This window comes from Lepisma saccharinum, chromosome 14 (genome assembly GCF_977018435.1).
Source record: "Lepisma saccharinum chromosome 14, izLepSacc3.1, whole genome shotgun sequence".
Classification (NCBI taxonomy): Eukaryota; Metazoa; Arthropoda; class Insecta; order Zygentoma; family Lepismatidae; genus Lepisma; species Lepisma saccharinum.
In genome coordinates this window covers 30770581-30796137 of record NC_139242.1, presented here as the reverse complement: position 1 = coordinate 30796137, position 25557 = coordinate 30770581, and the positions used below count along the sequence as shown (strand labels likewise).

Below are 25557 nucleotides of genomic sequence, written 5' to 3'. Positions count from 1 at the left end.
GAATTTATGTAATATTGAATGGGTGATTGGGTCGAGGGGTACTCATGGGACTGCAGTTCCCTCCCGAAATTTTGAGAAATTCAAAAGTTTCAACTAAAAGTATTTTTTTAAAAGATCGGGAAAACCAAATTGGTAACTGAAGAACCTCTTAAATCATCATCCCTCCCTCATTGTTGAGCTACTGCAGCATTGCTGTTGTAAACAGAGTTGCACGCATAACTAAGCGGAAAACCGTCACTATCAACAACCAGCAACAAAAGACGGGACCTCGCTCGCTCTCTCCCCCTCTCCCTCTCTCGCGCAGATTCGTAGGAGTGAGTCATCGACTGGGAGCGTTGGCAGCATACAAGCAAAGCTCACGACTCCTGAGGAACTACCACTTGTCATGGCAGTTCCTTTTCGGGAGGCAGTTCACCGGAGCTCGCTCACTCAAGCAGCCGTTCAAAGGAACGATCAACTCCTCTCGATGTTGGTTTCGTGCAGCTGAAGTGGGGGTGGGGGTGGGGGAGGACTTGCTGGAGTTAGCTTGAGTGAAAAGAATTAGGAGAGAGGGAACTCCGCCTACTACTCCACCTACCACAAGAAAACCAGAGCACGTACACAGCAGAAACAAAACAAAACACCGTCGCTCTCTCTCGCAGTCATGAGTCATCGACGGAGCTGGAACTGCAGGAGCGGTTGACAACGTACACTCAAAGCTCACGACTCCGAGGAACGACCACAGAGGAACTGCTCGTTCACTCCGAAGGAGCGAGCAGTTCACAGTTCCCAAGAGGGAGTCGTTCAAAAGGAACGACTCGTTCACGAACGACCCATCACTAGTGGTATGTTGTGCGACGATGAGTCTGGCGTGACGTATGGTCCTAACGAGTGGTTGTGTTTTACGATAATATATCCCAAGTGTTAAGTGAATTTAGTGTGCAATTGGTGTGGACATACTCTATTTCAAAGCATTAATAATGGCAGTTGTGCGCAGCGTTCTGGATGCATTCTGGAGTCCCGATATTTGGCTTCCTCCCAATGTAACATGGGCAGATCTTGAACCATCGGACGAAATACAACGTGCCGATTATAGGGATCTTGTATATCCCTTCCCATTTGCGATAGTAATGCTTGCTCTGAGGTTTCTACTTGAAAGGTAAATAATGTTTAAAAATCAGTGGAAATTAGATATTACAATATATTTTCCTGTGTTTTTTAAATGGAACAAATGAAAAATAAAGTGCCGGTATCATTACAATTTTTGAAACAGTTGTCAAAAATTTGAAGATCAATATTTTTGACCAGTAACTTACAGCACATTTGCTTAAAACTCAGGTTCTGTTTATATTAGTAATGCATGGAATGGTTTTTGGTATCGTATCAAGTAAACCCGAGTGTGCAAGAAGCTTTATATTTGGTACGTGGAAGTGAAATTTGCACCTACCCTTACCCTTCACATTACAGTGCGAAAAGTTTATTTTGAGATGAAGTAAATTCTATCAGAACGTTACTTTCAGATTTTTCAAATTTACATTATTCTACAACGTGACGTATGTCATGTAGTAAATGAAATAACATGCAAGGGTGTTGTTTTTACAGCTTACACTCGCCCATCCATCTTCCAATCAAGTAGGCAACAACTGTCCGCTCAGTATGGTCATGTAGTGTGGTGTGTTTGGTGCGTTTAGAGCTAACACTAGAAACAAACAAAAGGCCCAAGTTCCTTTTGTTTTATTGCGATTTCATCATGCTACGAATGCAATTTTAACACGGTTCGATTTCGATTTACTTCTGTTAACACATACTGCGGAGTTTTAAGATTTTGTTCAATATATGCTTTTGTAGTTAGGCAGGCCAGGTTTGGTTCTCTTAGCATTAAAATGAAGTTCGTAAATGCATTCTACTAAGGTTCCGATTTACTTCTACATTAATTCCCACTAGTCTACAATACTTGCAGTCCATGGGAAGCACGAATGCTTGCATAAGGTAATTTTTAAGTTTTTTTCAATATAAATAACTTTTCTTCGAATTTCAAACAGTGCTAATTACTTTTAGGAAGGTTCAAATTTTGTGTAACAATGATTGCCAAAATTCTACGATAATTAGTCTTCCTGCTAGGAGAATTTGAAAAAAAAAAATCATAAAACAATGTGAACCATTACCAAACCAAAACACAGTATCACCTTAGTTTGTAATTTCCATCTCTGACCTCCTAAGACAAAAATAAAATAAATTTGTCACATACAACTGTTCAATTCAATTCAATTCAAATTTTCTTTATTAAAGGGCGAGGTTCAGCCTGTGGCTGTTCTCCCACCTAACCCCGTTTGACATTTACCTAGTGTACATAAACAAAATCATAAAAAAGAGAAGAAAATACAATAAAAAATGGTTACAAGGAAAGAACAAAGATGAGATTTAAAAAAAAAATCAAGACAACACGTAAAAAAAAGAGAGAGAAAAAACACATTCACACACATTAAAACACACATACTAAACATTTCTGAGCAGGACATTCACGCACGGATGTTGAGATTGATGTACATGATTATGGTAGTTTTGTGAGATACGATAGAACAACGCATACCTAAATATTACAAATGATGTCTAAAAAAATTAGGCGTGGACAATTACCAACTCAACAATATCCATTCATAGACCATACGTTCTGTTTCAAAGATGTGTCTAGAATTTAGTTTGAAAACAAAATCCAAAGTTGAGACACATTTCATGCTAGGCAGTGTTGTTACCTTTCACAGTACTTGTTTGGAATACCTTGAAAAATGGGAAACTAGCTATAGTAGAACAGAAATTTCAGGGGTTCTGCTGCAGGGTACACCTAGTTGGTCTGATACTCAAAACAGCATTTTTACAATTAATATTAAGTTAGTGAATGCTAATATATTTTCTAGTTCAGAAGACGAAACAAAACAGTTCGATGAGTGACGCTGTGCAGGAGAAATCTTAAGTACATCTCCAAAATCACTGGAAAGTAAACAAGGTTTGTTTTTCGAATAAATGGGTACAGATTTTTGGCATGTTAAAAGTGGACCACATAAAGCATGACATCCTTCTGAAAACAGGGGAAATTGTATTATGCTTGCCTGGTAAGTCCAACTCCGGTTGAGTGTGTTTTTTCAATCATGAACAATATGTGGATAGGTGAAAAATCTTGCATACCAAGAGTTGTAGGGAGTTTTATGAACTGTTTGTGAAGAATAAAGCTTTTCTCTAGAAGATTAGTTATTGTGATAAACAGGGCTTGAAACATCCAGGTCGGCATGGCGACTAAAAATTTCAGCCTGGCGACTGTTATCTTATGCTGTAATATGTACGAAATTTTGATGATTCTAAGTTCAAATTGCAGTAGAGCGTAAGTTAGCAAATGATTTTTTTAAATCAACGTTGTGAACATTCCAGAGTCAGTAATAATTTCTTACTTATTTTCCCCCAACACCCCATTTCCTGTTTTCTTGAATGATTTAGCGATGTTTTCTTGAATGATTTAGCGATGTTTTGGATACCGTGATGCTCAGCTTCTTATACAGTGTGTTTCAAAAGTTGTACAACCCAAACTTTGAAAATATAGGCTATATCATGAATATCGTACGAGATATTTACACAGGGTTTTCTGCATTAAAAAGTCTCATCCATTGAGATATTTTTCAATTCTTAAAATGATTAATTTATCTAAATTTTCTGTATAGATAAAACTGAATAAATTAATAACTGGCGGAAGGCAGCGTTAAAATTTTTCCAGAAATGCACTTTTGAATGAGAAAAATATGTAAGAAATTATCGAAGGGTCATAATTAGATGACTGATGGCATGCCAATCTGTCATTTGCGACCAATATTGGTCATGTGCAACATTTGATGGATTTTTTATTGGCGATTTTTATGGGTTGAGTGAAAAAGTGCCATTTTTGGGACATATATGGCAATGCTAGCAGACTCACGCCGCATGTGCCTAAGTATTGGCTATACATTTACGTGAAAAATCATAAACCAAGATTTTGTGCCAAAATTGGACTCTTGAGAGAATCTTAGTCTGCCTCTGGTTACACTGAATTCTCTTTGCTCACTTTCGATGCTACTATGTGTGTTCTTTTAATTGATTCGGCATGGCGTATTCTTTGGAGCATCATGTGTGCATTGCTGAAGAGTATTTTACTACTAATTCTTACACTCTTGTGCAATAGGTTTTCCAAGAAAAATCCTCTGCTTCTGCTGTACCTCACAAAGCAACTGCTTTACGACTAGTCAAACACCAACAAATAATCCCACAAATTGTTAAGAGTTAGTATTATTATTGAAGATTAGACACACACAGGAGATGTACTACGTAGAAATTTTCAGCAAAAAATGCAGGCTCGGCCAGGACTCGAACCTGAGTCTCTGGCATACCATACAATTTCTCTAACCACTGAGCCAGCCTGGCCTCGCCTGATTTCTCTCTGTCGCTGTTTTACCTGCGTGGAATTGTCTCTGGCAGTGCTACCGCAACGGGATCTGTTGCCTTTGAAGCACAGTAGACTTCGACGTTGCCTGGTTCCTCCCAGCGTAGAGATGTAGTACATATTCTGTGTGTGCCTGATCTTCAGTAATTAACATCTCTACGCTGGGAGGAACCAGGCAATGTCGAAGTCTACTGTGCTTCAAAGGCAACAGATCCCCTTGCGGTAGCACTGACAGAGACTGTTCCACGCAGGTAAAACAGCAACGGCGAAAACTCAGGCGAGGCCAGGCCAACTCAGTAGCTCAGTGGTTAGAGAAATTGTACAGTATGGCAGATACCCAGGTTCGAGTCCTGGTCGAGCCTGCATAAATTTATACGTTGGTATATATTGTTGAAAATCAATTCTCAATGTTTTCAGCAAATAAACCATATTTTTTTTTTAAATAATGTAATTGCTTTTATTTGAATACATGCTAACATAAATTTATTAACCCAGTGATAGCGTGCATGATTAGTTTAGTGCAGAAAACCTGCTGTAAATACCTCTTACGGTTTTCATGATATACATTTTTAAAGTTTGGGTTGTGCGACTTTTGAAACACTCTGTAGTATGTATAATTGCTAGTAGGTAGTTTTCTGGCACCTAGCTTTGAAGAAAAATTTTTGAGCACTGCTGATAAATGCTTTTACCATTCCTCAACTTCAGCGTAGGCCTAACATCAAAGGTTGATCAGGAGGGAGCAGAAACACTATGTAAGTCATATTGAGCTGATAATTATAATTATAACTTTTTGATAACGGGTATCATATTTTATTTATTGTTTATATCAGTTATGTGATTCACACTTTAATAAATAGTATTACAGCAATAATAATAATGATAATACTTGTATAATTAGACCGATTCTTCAGAAGGGGGATAAACTGACCTCATTGCGATGTTCTGTTTTGGGTCAAAATATTATGGTCATCCTACTATTCATCTCCAAGGCATAAAAGATCTTATAGTTGGGAACCAAATGACATTCAGTTGAAAATCAATTTGTTCTAAATACACAGACATTTAGATACCAATACCTCAAGCAGGATAAATGCGCATTGAGAAATCACTTTGAAAATCTTGAAGTACTTTTTTTTGGTGCAATACTGTTGCATTCTGGACTGAGATGATAACTTATTGTAGAAAAGTTGCCCTGTTAAAAAGCTGTTTACTAACATTATCTTTTGACCTTTGAATAAAACTGATATTTTTACACTAGATTACTCATGAACTGGTAACATGATATTTTATGATGGAATAACCTTGGAATGATGAACCTTGCTGTCAGCACTCTTCCCAGGGAAATTATAACCTCACATGTACATTAAACTTTCATTTTACCCTCATAGGCCCAAGTTTCAATTGTGTAATACCCCTGTTCACAAAGTAGGTTAGGTGGTCCATTTACGGTGTGCTCGTAGCATTATAATTAGATTACAGCTCCAGACGTGTACAGTGTTCCTATTTATACATTATGGGAAGGTTAATATTCCCATGTTTGATTAGTATTTATAAATTTACATTCTGCTGCATGTACACAATGTTTCTAAAGCTTATGACACCGTCACTTGTTTCACAACATAATTTCTCACTATGGGTTGTTCCCTTTGAATTATTTAGGAGAACATGTAGACATCCATAATACATTTATTAGGGTAATTGCATCCCTCTTTTCCACACTTCCAATGCCAGTACATTATGAACTGTGTTTATATATGGTTGTCATTTGGACCGTTGACCCACTGTACTCTCTCTCGAATTACGTTGAGTTGATTTTTTTTTTTTTAATTGACAGATTTCGATGTTTTATGTAATATGAAATTGATTCCAGTGTGCGAAAAACACAAATAACTGTGATATTTGATTCTGCTCTCGTAAGTAAAAACCTGCCATCTTGGAGTACTTTCGCAACTTTCTATGAGTAAAAACCATTTGTGTGCACACTACAATAGCTAAAGAAGATGTCTGAAATTGCTATCAGCTCCTAACCTCATGCAGTGGGGACTCGTGGAATTTTTGGGGTGTAGGAAGTTACGGTAAACAGACCGAGGAAAGTTTTCGAAAATGTGTTCAATTACACAGTGACATGTATCGCCTGTACCTTGGATTAGCCATTGGATTTGAAATGTTAGCTGCATGCCCTCCCTCCCCTGCCTGTCATGTGTGGATTAAGAACAGCTTTGCAAATACCAACCTCCTGATAAGAAAAGGTACTGTTTCAACTCATAAATTACATTAAATGTGATAAAATTATGCTAGGGTTTATTATTATTATATAATTATTATTAATTTATTATCATTTTCTGATGACTGTAGTAGTTTTAAATTCAATTTTATTTTGCTATTTTGGAGTTGTGAACTGCGTTATTGATTATTTATTGTAGTTAAGCAACATTAGGAATTTCGACCATTCAATAAAATGGGTTAAGTGAAGTGTTTGAAAAGAGTTGAAGAAAATTCCATGACTGGTAACGGCGTCCGTTTGTTTTATTTGTGACCTCGAACTCTTTCTACAGATTTCCTTTTATGAAATGTTCCTCCCTTGTTAAATCGGGGAGGATAAAGAAAAGATGAAAACAAGAGGATGGATCAGGGCCTGTAAAAGCTTGTCCCTTGGTCGGCATACTTCCTTTTGTTTGAAACAAGTCCACTAGAGAAGTACAAACAAATGCTGGATTTTCCATTATGCCAAACACAGAGTGCTAGGTGCCAACGAAGTTCAAATTTTGCTAGGTTTAGAACCATTATGCTAGAGTTGGCATCACTCTTGAGGAACCCACGGGACCTTCCTCACGGACCGTATAACTGGACACCCCCCCCACTTACCCCTGCCCTCCTCCCTTTCTTTAAGGGCTACGGAGGGTCAAGGGTACTCGGTGAGTATATAGAAATACATATCTTCGTTTACAAGTGAACTGGAGTACTAATTCTTCAGGAACCTTAGTGATTTAGCACATGTTAAATCGCATTGCTCCGTGTCATGTAGACACATAGCTTGTGTGAATGAAATGTTTAAGTAGTGATGGTCCAGTTTGTAGTTCATCTGATTGACCCAATTCTATTCTCAGGGTGGATTAAATTCGGCAGAGATTTTTTCAAATGATTTCCCTGCATAATGTTTCAGCAAAAGTAACTTTTTCATCATCTCTATTTTCAGATTTTGGTTTTCTCCAGTAGGCATTTCATTAGGCATTAAAAATATAAGGCCCAAGAAAGCCCCTCCAAATACAGTGTTGGAGAAGGCTTACCAAAGTAAAGGAAAAATTAAACATAAACAGGTAAGCAGGATTTAATGTTTTTTTTAGTTATATAGTGCTATAATTCATCATATCTATTTCTGCATAGGTATTACTAAACATTTCATGTAGTTGTAGAGCTATAATTTGCAGCTGTCCCCAATGAGGGCTGTTTGTTACAATAATGATGTGATTTTAAGTAAAGACATTTACAAATGTCACGTATTCTTCTTTATTTTGATCCTGTCAACAAGTTCAGCAGTAATATAAACACACATAAATTTTGTCAATCACTTTTTTTTTCCACTTTTTATCTTGAGGATTTTTTATATTTCTAGTGGACATTTTTGTGCATCGTAACACAATGTTCACCGTAATAACCAGTAACAAGACAAAAGAATGTCAACATTCAGTAAAGTTTGTGTATAATTTTTTATTATTATTATGCAAAGAAAATAACAACATATAATTGCAGCACGTCTTTCATTTAAAGGGCTGTTGCAAATTATATGAAATGTTAAATAATATTAAGTATGTTAATAACTGTATACTCTACAATTAAATATACATTCTGAATTTGTGCGTTTACTCACTAAATATATTCACAGTATAAAAAGTATAAAAAACTTACGTGAGTGAGTATAATAGTCGTAACAATCCTTGCAAATTACGTTTCGCGAAGCTATGCTTCGCTTCTTCAGGTTTTCTTATCAGTAAATAAAGTACTTCGTCATATATATAAATAAATCCAGGATTAGGTAAAAAGGGTAATGGGATATAGAATGTAAAATTACATGACGTTAAAAGTGCCATATAGGCTAGGAGATAATTCTAAAAGAACTGGGTACCCATACTATCATACAGAATGAATGACTACGGTAGCGTACGAGTGCTACATCCCTTCCAATGTGAAGCGTAGCAAGGATTGTTACGACTATTATACTCGCTCACGTAAGTTTTTTATACTTTTTATACTGTGAATCTACAATTAAATAATAATTATTGCTTCCGAAGAAGGTTCTTATTCATAAAAAAAGAAGCTTAAATTAATATTTTGGTAATTTGTGTTGAAGCCAAATATTGGTTAGCACCTGTAGTTAATTACCTCTTAATACTTTAATGTCTGTGTGCCAGATCTATGCCTCTGAGTGTGTACATATCTGTTTAATTTACTATTTTATTCACTTGTTTAAATGTGAAATATCACTGCACCATGTGCATCATACAATACATAATTGACTTGATAATCCTATTTCTTGTAGATAATAGGTTTAGCAAAGCAATTGGATTGGTCAGAAAGACAAGTAGAACGTTGGCTTCGGCTGCGAAGATCTCAAGATAAACCCTCCACTCTCAGCAAATTTTGTGAAACAGGGTGAGTGGAATTGTTCTTTTTCCAGTGCATTTCCTTTATGAAATTTTCTTCAATGCTGTGAAGTGGCAATTTTGCAGCAAATAGTGTATTTGTTTTTTTATAATCTGCAACATTGTGACTCAGATGGTATTCTGAAGATAAATGAACTTTGATAATTGTGTTTGTACAGGGTGGCGACAGACCTGGAAAACCGGGAAAAGTCAGGGAATTTGAGGTGCCAAAAAAAGTCAGGGAAATGCCAGGGAATTTCGTCTTCATTGATTTTTTTATTTTATTTTATTTTGAATTTTTTTTATTATTTAAAGATATCGTTATGGAACTCTGCACGGGAACAGGAAATCTCGTTCGCAAGTTTCGGCCTCAACTTTTAGGCCCCTTTTATGTGCAACACAACCACGGCGCCATAAAACAGTGATGGCAGGAGGAAAGAGAGAAATTTCTCTCGCCCGGGCTTCTCGGCGGGAATTTTAAATTCGAACACTCTTTGAAGGAAAATTGTTATAACTCGGGCACTATGGGAGAAATCCACTTCGGATAACTTTTGTATTGCAGCTAAAACATCAGCGCATGTAACCGTGTACAATTCAGAACACCGGATCGAGGAGGGGGGACTTAGGGGGGCACATCCCCCGAATCTCAATGGAAAAAACATAAAAATCTGGTGTTTGCCCCCTCTTCTCTCGCGAGAACTTTAGTATTCTTTTTAAAGAATGGACATTTCTCAAGAGAATGAAACATATTTCATGTTCTTGGTTGCCATACAAGTTGAATAATAAGACAAAATGTGATATTGTTTTTTTTTACGAAAAATAGGTAATTTGGATTTTTGGAGGAAAAGTGTTACAACTTGGGCACTATCGGAGCAATCTACTTCGGATAAGTTTCGTTTTGCAGCTAAAATATCAGAGCATGCAACCGTGCACAATTCAGAACGCCGGACCGAGGAAGGGTGCTGGGGGCACGTCCCCCGAATTTCAATGAAAAAACTATTTTGGGGATAAGGTGCAAACTTTAGTATTCTTTTCAAGGAATGGACGTTTCCAAAGAGATTGATTGAAACATGTTTCATGTTCCTGGGTGCCATACAAGTTGAATAATGAACCAAAATGTGAAACTATGTTTGGAAATGTGGCATGAATATGTTGCGGAGAGGGGGTGAGGTTGGTCATCAATATGAATTTCCCAGGCTTGCTCTTGACCTGTGTCCAAGTTTCCACCCAAACATAAGAGTACGAAGGTCCAAAAAGCACATTCATTTCATAATCAGCACGATGATACCATGGTATCATCGGGGCAGTACGACCTTACTCTGATGATACCATATGGTATCATTGGGGGAGTAAAGGTTTAGTTTAGCCTCTAAATATTACGTGGAAAATGCATTGAATTATCATTCTTTCTTGTCCGTATGGGAGTAGTAAGGGGACTTGTCAACAGATGGAGGGGATAAGAGCGGGTGGCGCCGTCCGATAGTTGTCGGACGTCGTAGTAAGGCATTTTGTTGGGCAAACTGAAGTAACATGGAAACAAATAGGTTCTATTGATACATACTATCTTTGTCGAATATCACCACCCGACAAAGTATCTCACTACAACATGCAACAGAAATTTCATGGACTGCAACATCCAACAAAAATCGAATGCATAAACAAGAAGAGCTTTAGACTGAAAATATGCTGCTGGAATTTTATTACTCTTCTGGCTCACTTCACCTTATTTAATGTAACAGTTGGGCTGAAAAGTTCGTAGGCTGACTCATAGATGGCGTTACTAGAATTAAATCCATGTGATTTTTACTTAGTACTAACCTTCAAAAGATACGTGTATAAATTTCACAGCTGCCGGGTAATTAGTTCGTGAGATATAGCATTGTGAGTGAAGCAGCTTTTGTTATTGTGAAAAAATGGATAAAAAAGAATTTCGTGTGTTAATAAAGCATTGCTTTTTGGCGAAAAAAATACTGTTGAAGCCAAGGCTTGGCTTGATAAACATTATTCGGACTCTGCACCAGGAAAATCAACCGTTGAGAAGTGGTTTGCTAAATTTAAACGAGGCGAAATGAGCATCGAAGACGATGCACGCAGTGGATGCCCCAAAGAGGCTGTTACCGACGAAAACATCAAAAAAGTCCACAAAATAATTTTAAATGATCGTAAAGTGAAGTTGATCGAGATAGCTGAGACTTTAAAAATATCAAAGGAACGTGTTGGACATATTGTGCATGAATATTTGAACATGCGAAAGCTGTGTGCAAAATGGGTGCCACGCGTGCTCACAATCGATCAAAAGCAACAACGTTTTGATGATTCGGAGCAATGTTTAGCGATATTCAACCGTAATAAACACGAATTTTTCCGTCGATATATTACAATGGATGAAACATGGCTCCATAACTACACTCCAGAGTCCAATCGACAGTCAGCCGAGTGGACTGCACGTGATGAACCGAATCCAAAGCGTGGAAAGATGCAACAGTCGGCTGGCAAGGTTATGGCATCAGTATTCTGGGATGCGCATGGTATTATATTCATCGATTACCTCAAAAAGGGCCAGACCATCAACAGCGATTATTACATAGCGTTGTTGGAGCGTTTAAAGGATGAAATCACGAAAAAACGGCCCCATTTGAAGAAGAAAAAAGTGCTGTTTCATCAAGACAATGCACCGTGTCACAAATCAATGAAAACGATGGCAAAATTATATGAATTAGACTACGAATTGCTTCCCCATCCACCATATTCTCCAGATCTGGCCCCCAGTGACTTTTTCCTGTTTGCAGACCTTAAAAGAATGCTCGCTGGAAAGAAATTTAGCACTGATGAAGAGGTAATCGCCGAAACTGAGGCCTATTTTGAGGCTAAAGAGAAATCGTACTATAAAAATGTCATCGAAAAATTGTATGACAGCTATAATCGTTGTATCGCCCTCGAAGGCAACTATATTGAATAATAAAATCGAATTTTGTCAAAAAAATATTTTTTACTATGTTAGCCTACGAACTTTTCAGCCCAACTGTTAGCAGTGCTTACGAAGGTTTTCTTTCATCATCCTGACGTATTACTGGTTTCGCACAAGTTAACATACGTTTACAATGGCATTGCACTATTTTTAGATATCAAGAAGAATCCAACCAAACGGCATATATATTGAATATTATCACGAAAAAGTGAAACGTAAACCTGCATTGCTGAACGTTATAAAAATTGGCAAGTGCATGGTCGCAACCTCAACACTAGTATTGCAATGAAATTAACGCCACTCTCTGTCCTGTCTGTGAGAGATGGTCATTAATCTCTCACTGAGTGAAGTTAATGTCCAATATTATGAAATAAAATACTAATAATAAATACGTAAATATTTTAATATCATATTTACTCGAATCATTCAATCATAAAAGCAAATCACTTTCTTCAAGAATTGACTTTTCTCTGCCAACCCTGCTAAATTTTCACTTTCCATCTACTGATTTATACAAGGGGTGGCCAGAAAGTAATTTCCGATTAGTAGGGAACCACAAACGCCAAAACCGTGAAAACTGGTAATTGCTGCGAAGTTATGTTTAGGAATGTGCAGTGATGTCTGGACACATTTTTTGCCCATTTGGAATTTCGAAATAATGTGAATTTGGCATAAAATGTGAATTGTTGGCGTTTATAGCAATTTTTTTTAAAGAAATGTCCTAAAACAACGAAAAATTCCGTGAAATCCAACATTCTTGTCTTTTCTGGGCCATGTTTGGGTACATAGAACATGCAAGTTTTCCAACATTTTACTCAAGAGTAAACTATAGAGTTATACTTATACGTACATGAAATAATTCCGACAGCCACATTAAATCATGTATTTCCCACAATGTTTTCAACTTCTATCGAAATCATTTGCATCACAGAGCAAATTTGCAGGGTTCTAACAGGAGATCGAGTATGTATCTACCGTCACACGAGAGCCTCATCTTCGTATTTGTCGCACGAGATATGTTTTGAATTACCGAGCTAAGTGCACACCATCGACAGTTGTCGAGCAAGTAATAATGGAGATCAGTCGTTAGGGCATGTGACTACTATGCGAGAGACCCGGGGTCGATCCCCTGCAGGGGAGAACCAGGATGTTTTCCACCTATTCAAACTGCTTCGGCACCCACCCAGCATCATATGAAGCTGGTACCTTGAGGAAACTTTGAGGGATAAAAGTAGCCAGGAGCGTGGTGCTGATCACATCACCCCCTCCTTCGGCCGTGATCAGGAAAGTGTGGGACCCTAACTCCACACCCCTATACACCTTCATGGGAAAGTGCAGGGGAGCACTTTACTTTTACTTCCTCAAAAATCTGTTCCAACATATCAAACTGTCACGAAAATACGTAGACAATGTGACCTACAATTTAAAATAATAGTTTAAAAGCACAATGGAGTATATTTTTCGGTATATCTGGCAGATACATGTTCTAAAACAAAAACGCGAATTTTGGGAAACATAACACAAACAAGTCAAAAAAAGATAATGCCAATTTTTGGAGCCATAATATATCGGTATCTGTCACGTGAGATTGATTATTTTAATTTTTTGGTTGCGTCGCCACTTATGGTCATTATGCACCCTTCAGTATGTACGGGGAAAATTCCATTATCTAAAATCCTTACCTTAAAATTAAAAAAGGGGTATGGAAAATAACTTTCCCAAAATAACTTTGAAGATATCAAACTCTCACGAAGAGGCGTAAGCCATGTGACTTACAATTTGAAACGGTAGTTTTGAAACACCATGAAGGTATAATTTCATATATTTGCCAGAAAATGCGCTAAAATGAAAATGTGAATCTTGGGAAAAATAACACCGTATAGTAAAAATAAAAAAATAAGAAAATACACCAATTTGAAGAAAATAACAAAATATCAAAGAGTCTGCCGATTAGGTATAAATAAAACAAGAATATCAGTTGTAATGTATTGCATTAGTAACAGTGAGTTCTAACCTAATTTTCGGTATAATCACCATCGTTGTTCTTGCATCTGTCGTAGCATGGCACTAAATTTTGTATGCCCATGTTATATGTGTCTGACAGCAAAGACTGGAACTATCTCTACCGCAGTGTAGCTGTCAAATCCTTGCCCTGCTAGAAACCTCTTCAGTTAAACGAAGAGATGAAAGTCTGTACATTCAAGGCCAGGTAGTGGTCAAATGTGATGTGATGTGTGTACTCAGCTGTATGGGGTTGTGCACATTCGATTGGCCTTCCGTGAATTGTCTGCACCATCGTCTGACCATACTATCACTCACGACGTCTGGTCTGCACACCTCACACGATTGCTGGTGGCTCTGTGCCAAATTCTGAGCGTGCAATGTAGGCTATATCGCAGTCTGTGGGAGACTGTGTGAGAGCTGCAATCTTTAATCTAGAACTGTCCTAAAACGGTTGCATTGCAACTGTACCAGATTACAGCTACATGCCACTTCTTCCTGCCTGCATGTGTGTATGTCGCTCTCCGACCACTAGTGCTGTGTATAGGCACCTTTGGAGCTTTTTTCAGGATGCCCCTCGTATATGAACTTTCAGAAGCTTTTATTATTAGTGTTTTCCTGTTTTAATGTGTGGTTAGCTAAATCGGGTACCTATACAATGCAATTCTATAAATTCCTTGCGTTCAATTTCTAATACCTACATACCCTTTTTGTCAGCATTAATGGTATAACTGCATGTTGTCAGTTTCACAGTACTTCAGTTGGATATACTGTACTGAAGCAGAAATCCCATTGATAATATAAGGAAATATGACACTTTATTTTGTTCGATTCAATTGTTTCACATATATGCAAGAGTTAATTTGTTTACTTTACAGAGAAGAGAGAAGTAGCTTTATGCATTGAAAAATGAGTCCGCACTCATGGTTCTTGCAAGCAGAGGGTTCCAAACCTCAGTGAAAATATCAACATATAATACCGAGAATGTATAAGGAGACTGATAAATTACAAATTCTATTTCTTAATCAAGCTCTCTTCACTCTTATCTCATTTAGTTGTAACTTTAAAAATAATCAAGTATTTTATTTTAAACTTACTTCGTATGACAAAATTCTGTAATCCTTCCGTAGCTTGTGAATTGTAATAATTTTCCAAATTCACTATTTTGCAGTTTGAATTCAAATCATAGAGAATAGAGAAATTAAGTCAATTTCATAGAAGATAGTATTGGTACTTAACAAAACCATACGTGGATCTGTATGAGTTTATTATTTCCATTTGCAAAAAGATCGATTTAGTTTAGTTTGTAATTGTCAGGGAAAAATGTAAATTTTGTCCTGGAAAACCTGGAAAAGTCAGGGAATTTCATTTCTGCTTGTGTGTAACCACCCTGTTGTAGTAATTTGATTGTTTCCATGGTTATATGATTGAATAGGAGATGGGGAAGCTCCAGACACACATCTTAACCCTTTCGGCACGTATGGATATAATTGGAAAGTTCACAGCCAACGTATGATTTTTGACCCTTTTGTGAAAATTAATTTCTCTGTTACTATTTGCTATATAGACATGAACTTTTGCATACTGATTCAAAATACAAAGGGATAGAAGTTATCGTACAGGAACGTTATGTATATTTCTTCAAACGTCAGTATTGCCATCCCAAAATATATTCCAAATTCTCCAAAAAAAAAAAAGTCACTGGGATCGTTGAAACCCTAAAATGTTCCTACCGTAACTGTACCATATATGATTTAGATTAATTCCACTGTTAATTAAAGACTAAAATTGATTTAATATTTACAGCATCGTGACAAATTGGAAAAGTAGAAAAAAATCATGGAATGTCAGTGATCAGAACAAAATTATGGTAGCTAAAATTTTATTACAAATTGCACCCTATAATGTATTTTATAATCTGTACATTTTTTCACTGTGATAAGGTACTATTTATATAAACAATGCATGTATGTATGTGTAGGCTGTATTGGGTAACATTTTGTGGCTGGGTGCATATTACTCACTATATAATATAAACAATATTAAAAATAGTATAAAATTAGTTTAAAAACTACTTCCGTAAGTGAGTATGCAATTGTTCTAAGAACGACGGTTCAGGGTACAACTGCCCCCTTCATCAGGTTCACAATTCTTTATAAGCACTGAAACATAATGCTGCGTTGTAGAGTGTAATTTGAGGATTAGGTAGAGGGTTGGGGTTAAAAACACTTAAAAACTGTCCCTTGACATATTTCAATTTAAAAAAACCTCACTATTTAAAAGACCATTAAATCCGAAAACACCTGCATCCATTAAGATTACTTAGAAACAGGAACTCATAAAAAAGAATTGGGTTTGTATTTTGATGCTTTTGAACGTGCAATTTTTTAAACTTTATTTGTCTGCTAAAATATTGTTCCTTCTGTGATGTTTCAACATTGAAACATTGAGAATTTATATACTGTATCTACAAGAAAAGTTTTCAAAACCATTTAGATAACGGTATCCTAAATCATAGATGTAGATTAAAGGAGTGATTGAAGTCGCAATTGGATAACTGTTTCTAAGAGATTCTCATAATAGAACAAAATAAGTGTGTTTGTATAGGATTTTATTTAGGTGCTACAATCATTTTCTTCTGAATGTGTAGACAATTGTTTTTAATTTTTTCTTAATGTTTTCCTTGGTGTAAAATATCAAGTGTAACTAAGGTGATTTTGGTAAGGCTTGACATACACTTATAATTGAGCAGTTACATAATATGCACTATTTATTGTATGGTTATTTGTTGTTACAAACATTTGTGCACACTTAAAATTTCTAAATGATTTATTTGGTGTACTTTTTCTATTCAGATGGAGATGGTTGTACTACACCTATTCCTTTGTGTATGGTTGCCTTTGTTTGTGGGATAAACCATGGCTGTGGAATATTAGGCACTGTTGGTATGGATATCCCCATCAGGTAAGGAACCTTGTTAATTTGAATGCATATATACTACGTATTACCTGTATCATGTAGTATGGGGAGCAGACAAAGTGAACGATATAGATATTAAATTTAGCTGGACCTTTGGCCAATGCCAGCGAAGCCATTTACAAATTTTCCTCTACTTTAAAAAAAAGAAAACTGTAATTTTTCATGTTTGCATTTACTGATGTCTAGTTACTCGTATTAGTTTTGTGGGTACATTGGCCTATTAAACTATTGTGGATGTCTAGACAACAGCAAAAGCAAAGAAGATGAAGATTCACATGAACGCTCTAGTAGGAATTCTAGGCAGATGTAATTTTACATATTTTGAAATAAAAAGTAAAAAGGTAAAGTTCTCTGTGCATGTAGCACATGCCACGAAGACACATTTAGGGGATGTGGGGATCTACCCCCACACATTCTCGATCTCGGCCATTTTTGAGGTAATGTGATCAGCATCACACTCTGGCCACCTTTACCCCCCTGGATGGCCCTGATGGAGGCTGGGTGAGCCTCAGAGCTGGGGACAAGGGTAGAGAGAGTCTGACCTTAGATCATTCACCCCGTCAATTGAACCTGGGTCTCCCACATTCCAGTCAGATGCCCTACCGACTAGACAACTGCGGCTCTCTGATTTTGGAATATGATAGCATTTTTTTGAAAGGAGAGGAAATTTGGAAAATAGCTTCGCTCCCATCAACCAAAGGTCCAACCAAGTCTTAACTAGTGATGGCCATTAGTCAATTATTAAAACCATCAACTAATATTAGTCAAATTAGTAGTTTGATTAATATTAGTCGAAGTAGTCAAACGACTAATATTAGTCTATGTAGTAGAATTACTAATATTAGTCGGAGTAGTCGAATTACTAATATTAGTCGAAGTAGTCGAATTATTAATATTAGTCGAAGTAGTTGAATTACTAATATTAGTCGAAGTAGTCAAATTACTAATATTAGTCGAACGACAAATATTAGTCGAAGTGGTCACACGACTAATTTCAATCGTCAACCGTCAGTCGACTGCTTTTCCGAGTAATTTCAGTGGAAATGAACATGACTCATTCAGATTCCAAATGAACCATCGTCTACTGGAGTAGAGGTCTTCCAGTTACGAAGTGAAACAGGATGGTTTTTCTTGGACAGTCACTGACTGGGAAATTCCAACCCATGTACCGCACCACAGAAAGGGAAGGCTGCCCTTACCTCCGGGTGATGTTGTGATTCATGTTGCTATTTTCGTTTACACTGCTGTACTTTCTCAGGGGATACGCATTCAGATTTCACGTTTCTTGGAATTCATGGGCCAGTGACCATCCCTAGGTATTGCGATGGTTGGTGTAAGAAAGACATCGCAATATTTAAATCACAAAGCTCTCCATTTCTCGTCTTCAAATGGAGTAGAGGATTTAGTTTAAAAGCATTGTACTGCAATGAAAATATTCTTAAACTAAGAATATAAGAATTAGTTTAAAATTCACCAGCTCTCATGCAAGGTAAGGGGCAATTAATTTAATTTAAATAAACACTAATTATGTTCGTGGAGCAAATACTAAAATTTACACTGTGCAGTATGATCTTAAAACTTGCCGCAGACTCTATAATACGTTGATTTTCACTTTCCTTTTACCCCGGGTAGAAATTTTCGAATAACATCGGTGGCTGAGTACATTGAGTGATCCATTAACATTCTTGCCGATGGCTCCGGGTTATAATCCTAGGTGTTCCTTTGTAAGTTTCCACTCATCAATATTCTCTAATCACTATTCATTCTCATAGTCCCAATTATCTTAAAGAGGAAGAAAGGGATGTAAATTAATAACGAAACATGGAGGATATTGTCAACTTGTGACAATATTAATTCCCATGTATGTATTTACAGCTGTGTATTGAGAGCCCAATCGAGATGAGAAACATTCTTTTAAATTTTTACCGTATCCATGTTTCACTCCAAAAAATAACCATATTTACATTATAATGTTTCTTGTTCCCGTACCGGGAAGTAATCGTTACTTGAAAATGCTACGTTAAGCCTCCTAGTATTTGAATTTGTATTTGTGTAATTTATCATTTCTCTGCCACTTTTGGATAATCATGATGATAAGGATAAGTAATTTATTTATTTATTTGGGACTTTGTTTACATGGTGAAGTTAAGGCATTAATGCCTTCTCTTCCACTTAACCAATAACTATAGTATTAAATTTTTCTTTACAATTAATTGTATTCAATGAAAAAATGAAAAATAAAGTGGCAATAGAAAAATAAGTAATAAAAGTAAAATTAAAAAAAAAAAGTAATACTGTTTGCATAAGAGGAGTCAAAAACTGGATTAACCATTAATCACAGTAGATCATTTTTTACTAACACAATGAAAAATATATCTGAAGAGAAAATTAAAAATAAATGCAGTACTGTTTCTATATGAACACTCGCACACATACACACACATAGAGAAGGCAAATTTCGTTAGCTAAAGGTATTATTCATTGTTTTCTGGGAATTCATTCTAGGTCCAAAATGTTTAACATGTGTAATTTTAATTTTCTTTTGAATATTACAATTGAGGAAGAGGCTTGGATTTTGGGGGGCAGTCTGTTCCAGTGTCCTGCAGAAGTAACGGTAAAAGAATTGGCGTAAAAGTTAGATCTGTGGAGAGGAATGGATAGCAGAGATTTATCTTATCACGTGATCTGGTGTTGCGGGAGTGAAAGTCCGAAAGATAATGAAACTGCCTGGATAGGTATTTAGGATCTTTTATTTCTAGGGCTTTGTACAGTAGGACAAGGTTGTGGTAAATCCGTTTATCACTTAATTTCAGCCACTCGACCTTCGCATAATACGGTGTCAAATGTTCAGAATATTTTATGTCAAATACGAAGCGAATGCAGCCATTCTGGATTCTCTGCAGGCGTTTAGCTTGCTCGTGATTAACATCCGAATAAACAGTGTCACAATAATCAATTATAGGGAAGACAAGAGATTGAACAAGTTTGGTTTTTATATATTCGGGGAGGAAGTTTTTAAGCCGGTAGAGAGAGTGTAGTCCACCAAAAGCTCTTTTACATACTGAAGTCACATGTTCTCTCCAGGTAAGATGATGGTTGAGCGTAATTACCAGATTTTTAACCATAGTGGAGAGAGTTAAGTGTATATCATTAACCGCAAGCTTAGGGAGATTTAATTAGTCAATTTTGTTAAGAATCTTCGGGGAGCCTACGAGCGTACACTGGGTTTTGGTCAGGTTGACGTGCAAGCTGTGGTCTACCGACCACTTATTGATTTTCTTCAGGTCGTTGTTTATATATTCGGTTGCATACAGTATTTCTTGAGGAGGGAAGGAAAAGTATAATTGAAAGTCGTCGGCATAGATGTGATACCTACAGTGGTTAAGCACCGGCGGGAGGCCGTTTATATACAGTGTGAACAGGAAGGGGCCCAGTACGGTGCCTTGAGGGACGCCACAGGGGATGCTTTTCCAGGATGACCTTTGATATGGGTCGAGGACACATTGTTGACGTCCATGCAGGTAGGAACGGAACCAGTTAACCATAGAGTTCGAGAAACTGAATAGGGATGATAGTTTAGTGTGTTAAATTTTGTGGTCAATGGTTTGGTTGGCTTTGGTAAAATCGAGAAGAACAAGCATTGTAATTTCTCGATTGTCCATGGCTAACCTGATGTCGTCCGTTACGTTGATGAGAGTCGTGCATGTGGTGTGGTTTCTACAGAACCCAGATGGAAGGTGGTCTATTAGGTTATTTCGTGCTAGGAAGTCACGGGTTTGAATACTAATAAGATCTTCTAGGGCCTTAGACAGAGCTGGAAGGATGCTGATTGGTCTAAAATTGTTTACATTGGTTTCGTTGTTTGTTTTAGGTACACAGCATACCTGGGCGAGTTTCCAAAGCGACTGAAATGTGCCAGAAAGCAAGGAGAAATTAAATATGTCCATGATAGGAATAAGGACGTGGTGGAGGATTTTTTTGATCATGAGAATGGAAACTTCATCTATTCCTACGGCCGACGATTTTATCTTAATTAAAGATTTTTTTTTAACTTGTTCCAGTGAAATCCAGGAAAAGCAAAGTTTTGGAGCATTTGTGGAGTGTGTTGCGATATTCCGAATAGTTTCACTTTTAATGCTATTTTCAATAATCGGTAGGTCACAAAAATGGTCATTCAGTACATCTGGTGCAAATTTTGGACTGTGGTCGTACTTTTTCTGTTTCCCGACACCTAGAATTTTCAATTTTTTCCAGAGAACGTCTGGTTTATTTTGGTGGTTGAGCAATTCGTATGCAAATCGGCACTTTGCTTTCCTTATCTCCTGATTGCAGCTGTTTCTCAGGGTTCTATAATTTTCAAAGCCGGACCGTTCTTCATGTCATTCCTGTATTTGGTGTAATTATTATGAAATTGGTGAATGGACACTCAACAGGGAACACCCATGCACATCCACATACTCAAGGGGGACACCCCCCCCCCCCCTCCGAACTATGAAATATTTTGATGTGAATCTATAAAAATAACACGATTTTTCAGATTTTCAAGTAAATGTACAATTTTGTCGTTGCATAAATGAATGGGTTGTTTGGTGAGGGAGCCAGGCTCCAGGATTCTGCAGTCTGCAATATTTTGCAATATCAGTTTTATAACCATTGATGCAAGTCGACCAGCTATGTCGATTTATTAGAGACAGCCCACTTTTTTAATCCCTGTCGCTAGTTTCTTTTATTAAGAAAACATATCGTATTTCATTGCACTCTGTTTTCTCAGTCCAAAAATTTGTTTTTAACTATTCATCTGGTAATCGCCTCATTGGCACGTCAGATAACGAAACCAATTATAGCGGCGCATGATCTTTGGACACAGTCCGTATATCGCAACACTCTCAGGTGTATTATTTCAACTATAATGCACAAATTAATAACAACTAATGCCTTACTTTTCTTTTTCAGCCCGGAAAAATGTTCGCTACTTGTTACCAAGATGTGGTGTGCGTCGATTTAGACTATCCAATTTTTATGTATTCACAAGTTTCCATGCATCCTAATCTTGCAAACAAAGGCAGTTTTCCTAGTAACAAATAACTTTCAAGTGTCTCGGGACTTTTTTTTAATAAAAAAATAATAACGCTTAACACAAGTCACACCCTACTAAAATTTTGACGTAAAATCTGCGACAAAAGTGGTGAAATACGGTAGTGGGAGTGCAAAAGTGGAGGGCAACTGCCCTGAATTTTGAAAATATTGTTAATATAATGAAATAGTACTATTAGAATACTTCTGAGACTTTAATGTAAACAATAAACACGAAACTGTACAACGTGTGTATCCTGACTTTTTTGTTGGGTCAGAGTTGTATATCAGTAAGTTGAATTTGTTCAGTTACTTTGGACCATAATTATAATCCAGCAACTCTATAATTGTACATCTAGCTTCAATACTGCCAGAAAGTTAGCATTTCACATATGTTATTTTGTACCACATTTTCGGATCTCCCCCCTTCCCCCTCCACACACACACAAATCCAGTCCTGCTGCCCATGTCTAGTCTGGGATTTGGAGCCGGAACCGTTGGTGGCGACATCATGAATCCACAACTCAGTGTCAGCCACTGAGACTGTTTTCGAGAGTTTTCGGGTTCTATTTTCTGCGGTCTACATATGTATTACATTGTACAATAGTTTGTATCTTAGAACTGCAGATGTAGTCCCATTTAGCCTGTCTCAGCATAACTTAGAGGTGAGAAATTTCAAAATAATAATAATAAAAATTACATAGTTAGACTTAAATTAGGCGCAAAGGAAGTCAATTAAAAGTTTGATTAATATTAATGAAATGACTAATATTAGTCAAATGACTACTTCGACTAATATTAGTTAAATGACTACTTCGACTAATATTAGTTGAACGACTAATTTTTTCAACTAAGTAGTCTATATTTTGTTTCCACTAACGACTAATTAGCCGATGGTGCCCTTCACTAGTCTTTAACATCAATAATAATGCTGAGTGTTTTACCACCATATACTTGTTGTCACTACTTGTTGAATGTGCTTAGAAACCAAATGTCTACCTGAAGAGTAAAGGCAGCCAGAGCATGATGCTGATCACATCACCTGCACAAATCATGTAAATTGTGAATGTGTGGAACCTATACCTTCATGGCATGATGCTCTATGTGCAGGGACGCTAGCTTTTTCTTCAAATGATACGAAGCATGCATTGCTGTAGTTTTGTAGGGTTGAGCTAATGTTGGTTGGCTTTTATTTACTGGTACGTTTCCAGCATTTTGATCATTTTCTCGGTCTACAAAAATGCCTATCAACACTTTTGCGTAGTCTTATATGCAAAATTTATAGTGTCCATTGATTTTGTACAAATATTATGTGAAAAAAACATATTTGTGATTAAGTAACAGGTATTTTCTTATTCTGATGTAATGTTTGGTTATTTTAAAGCAATGCTATGATAAGTTGATACTTATAATTGGGGTGGAATAGTCACTCGTAAATATTAATCAATATTTGCAGCATCTTTTTAATTGCTACAATTTTCATTATTGGTGGGTATCGGTTCAAAGTAGTAGTAGCTTAGTGCAAGTTTTTGTATTCTATCAAAGTATGCACATTTAGAAACAAAAATAATATTGCTGCTAAATTTAAATTATCTTATGTGTTATATAATAATATGTCATGGTAATTTCTTACTAAATTGATTTCCTTTTCCAATGTTATAATCTTTCCGGATGAATCGATGCTTTGAAATTAGAGAGATTCCTCAACTCCCCCCCTTCCCAGATAAAACTAGCCATCTTTATGCTTTATAAAACGTTATAAATGGGAAATAGAAAGAGCACACAGGAAGACGTATCATATCAAATGCTCTTGCTAGTAAACCTCTTTGCATGTTAAGTGCATGACTGATGTTATTCTAACAAGATGTTATTCTTTCAGAATGTGACTTTTGATGTTTGGTGGTACTACATGATTTCCCTCACCTTCTATTGGTCACTGACCGCCTCTCAGTTCGTTGACGTGAAGCGGAAAGATTTCTGGCAGATGTTTGTGCATCACATAGCAACAATCTCCCTTCTTTCCTTCTCATGGGTGTGCAACTTGACAAGAATTGGAACTTTGGTGTTGCTAGTCCATGATTGTGCCGATATATTTTTGGAGGTAAGTCCCAAACCAGTGACTTATTCTGAAAATTTGACCTGGTTTACTGCAACAAATCTTATTTAATGTATATTACACCCCATCGTGATTACCGTATTTACTCATGTATAAAATTCACACTTTTTTTCAAAATTTTTGCTCCCAAAAACTGTGGTGCGTATTATGCACGGAATAATTCGGACAGTCAACATGAAACCATACACAGTCATTGCATGATTTTGTGACACATTGATTTTTCATGTTTACGGAACCCTATCATGTTATACCATGCGTTCATTTCGATTTTCAGCAGAGAGATCGGGAGAAGCGTGGCGGGTGGCGCTGACGGAGATGCCGACATTTGCGGCCTGTAATGCCCGCTTATTTTTATGGACATACGCAGACATTTATATAAATATTGCAAAACGAGCACTAACCTGTGTTATAACACGCAAAAGTTCTTCTGTAATTCATCCAAGTTCTGCCCTTATATACACAAATAAATACGCTTTAGAAACGATGTTAAGAGCCACAGATAATAAAACATTTTAATCATAGTTTTGACCAGTAACGTCCTGCTTAAGTTTATATCCTTGAAAGAGTTTTGTGTCGATGGGGGTCGTTTGGAGGTTTCGAATGTGCAACACTGTATCAAGATTACGCTGCAGACGAAACCGTTAAAAGTCAATGGTGTTCGTGAGCTTCCTTGCAATCCGAAATCTCCGAGCTCTAGTTTTGTGTTCCTTCGCGACTAGATGAAGACAGAGCTGTGAATATAGTGGCGAGCAGATGTAAACAAAGAGCATGTTAATTTCGTACTGTGCGAAAGTGTGTTATTCTTGGTTACTTGCCGTTACTTTTTTGTGTTATTGCATTGTGTATGTGTGTTGTGTCAGTGAGACGATTGGAATGCCAGCTGCAAGGTTCACTTTAGAACAAATATTTTTTTATGTATGACACTTACGTGAAAACAGACTCGTGTCGAGATGTGTGTAGGCATTTTGTACAGAATTTCCCAGGCATTTCACCTCCACATAGAGATACGGTTAGACATCTTGTCCTTAAATTACGAGAAATTGGATCGTTAAATTTTAAAACACCTAAGCAAAAACGACAGATTCTAACAGAAGAAAAGCTCGATGAAATTGGTGCAGCGTTAGAACGTTCTCCAAACAAACCTCTACGCCGTGTTTCACAGGAGATGGGCGTGTCAAAATCATCAGCACATACAGCCACTAAGCTACTAAAATTAAAACCGTATTCTTATAACACAGGTTAGTGCTCATTTTGGAATATTTATATAAATGTCTGCATATGTCCATAAAAATAAGCGGGCATTACAGGCCGCAAATGTCGGCATCTTCGCCAGCGCCGC

The 25557-nt window shown here is 36.9% G+C and overlaps 1 protein-coding gene across 1 annotated transcript in view; it reads left to right on the top strand.

The window, feature by feature from the left end:
- Positions 1 to 830: 830 nt before the first annotated feature.
- schlank (ceramide synthase schlank) overlaps positions 831 to 25557 on the top strand; it is a 39298-nt gene continuing 14571 nt past the window's right edge. Inside the window, exons 1-5 of the mRNA XM_083135355.1 lie at positions 831 to 1138; positions 7638 to 7758; positions 8979 to 9091; positions 16906 to 17014; positions 23982 to 24203. Coding sequence (XP_082991481.1) covers positions 960 to 1138; positions 7638 to 7758; positions 8979 to 9091; positions 16906 to 17014; positions 23982 to 24203 — 744 coding nt within the window. The 5' untranslated portion in view covers positions 831 to 959. The remainder of the gene's footprint in view (positions 1139 to 7637; positions 7759 to 8978; positions 9092 to 16905; positions 17015 to 23981; positions 24204 to 25557) is intronic.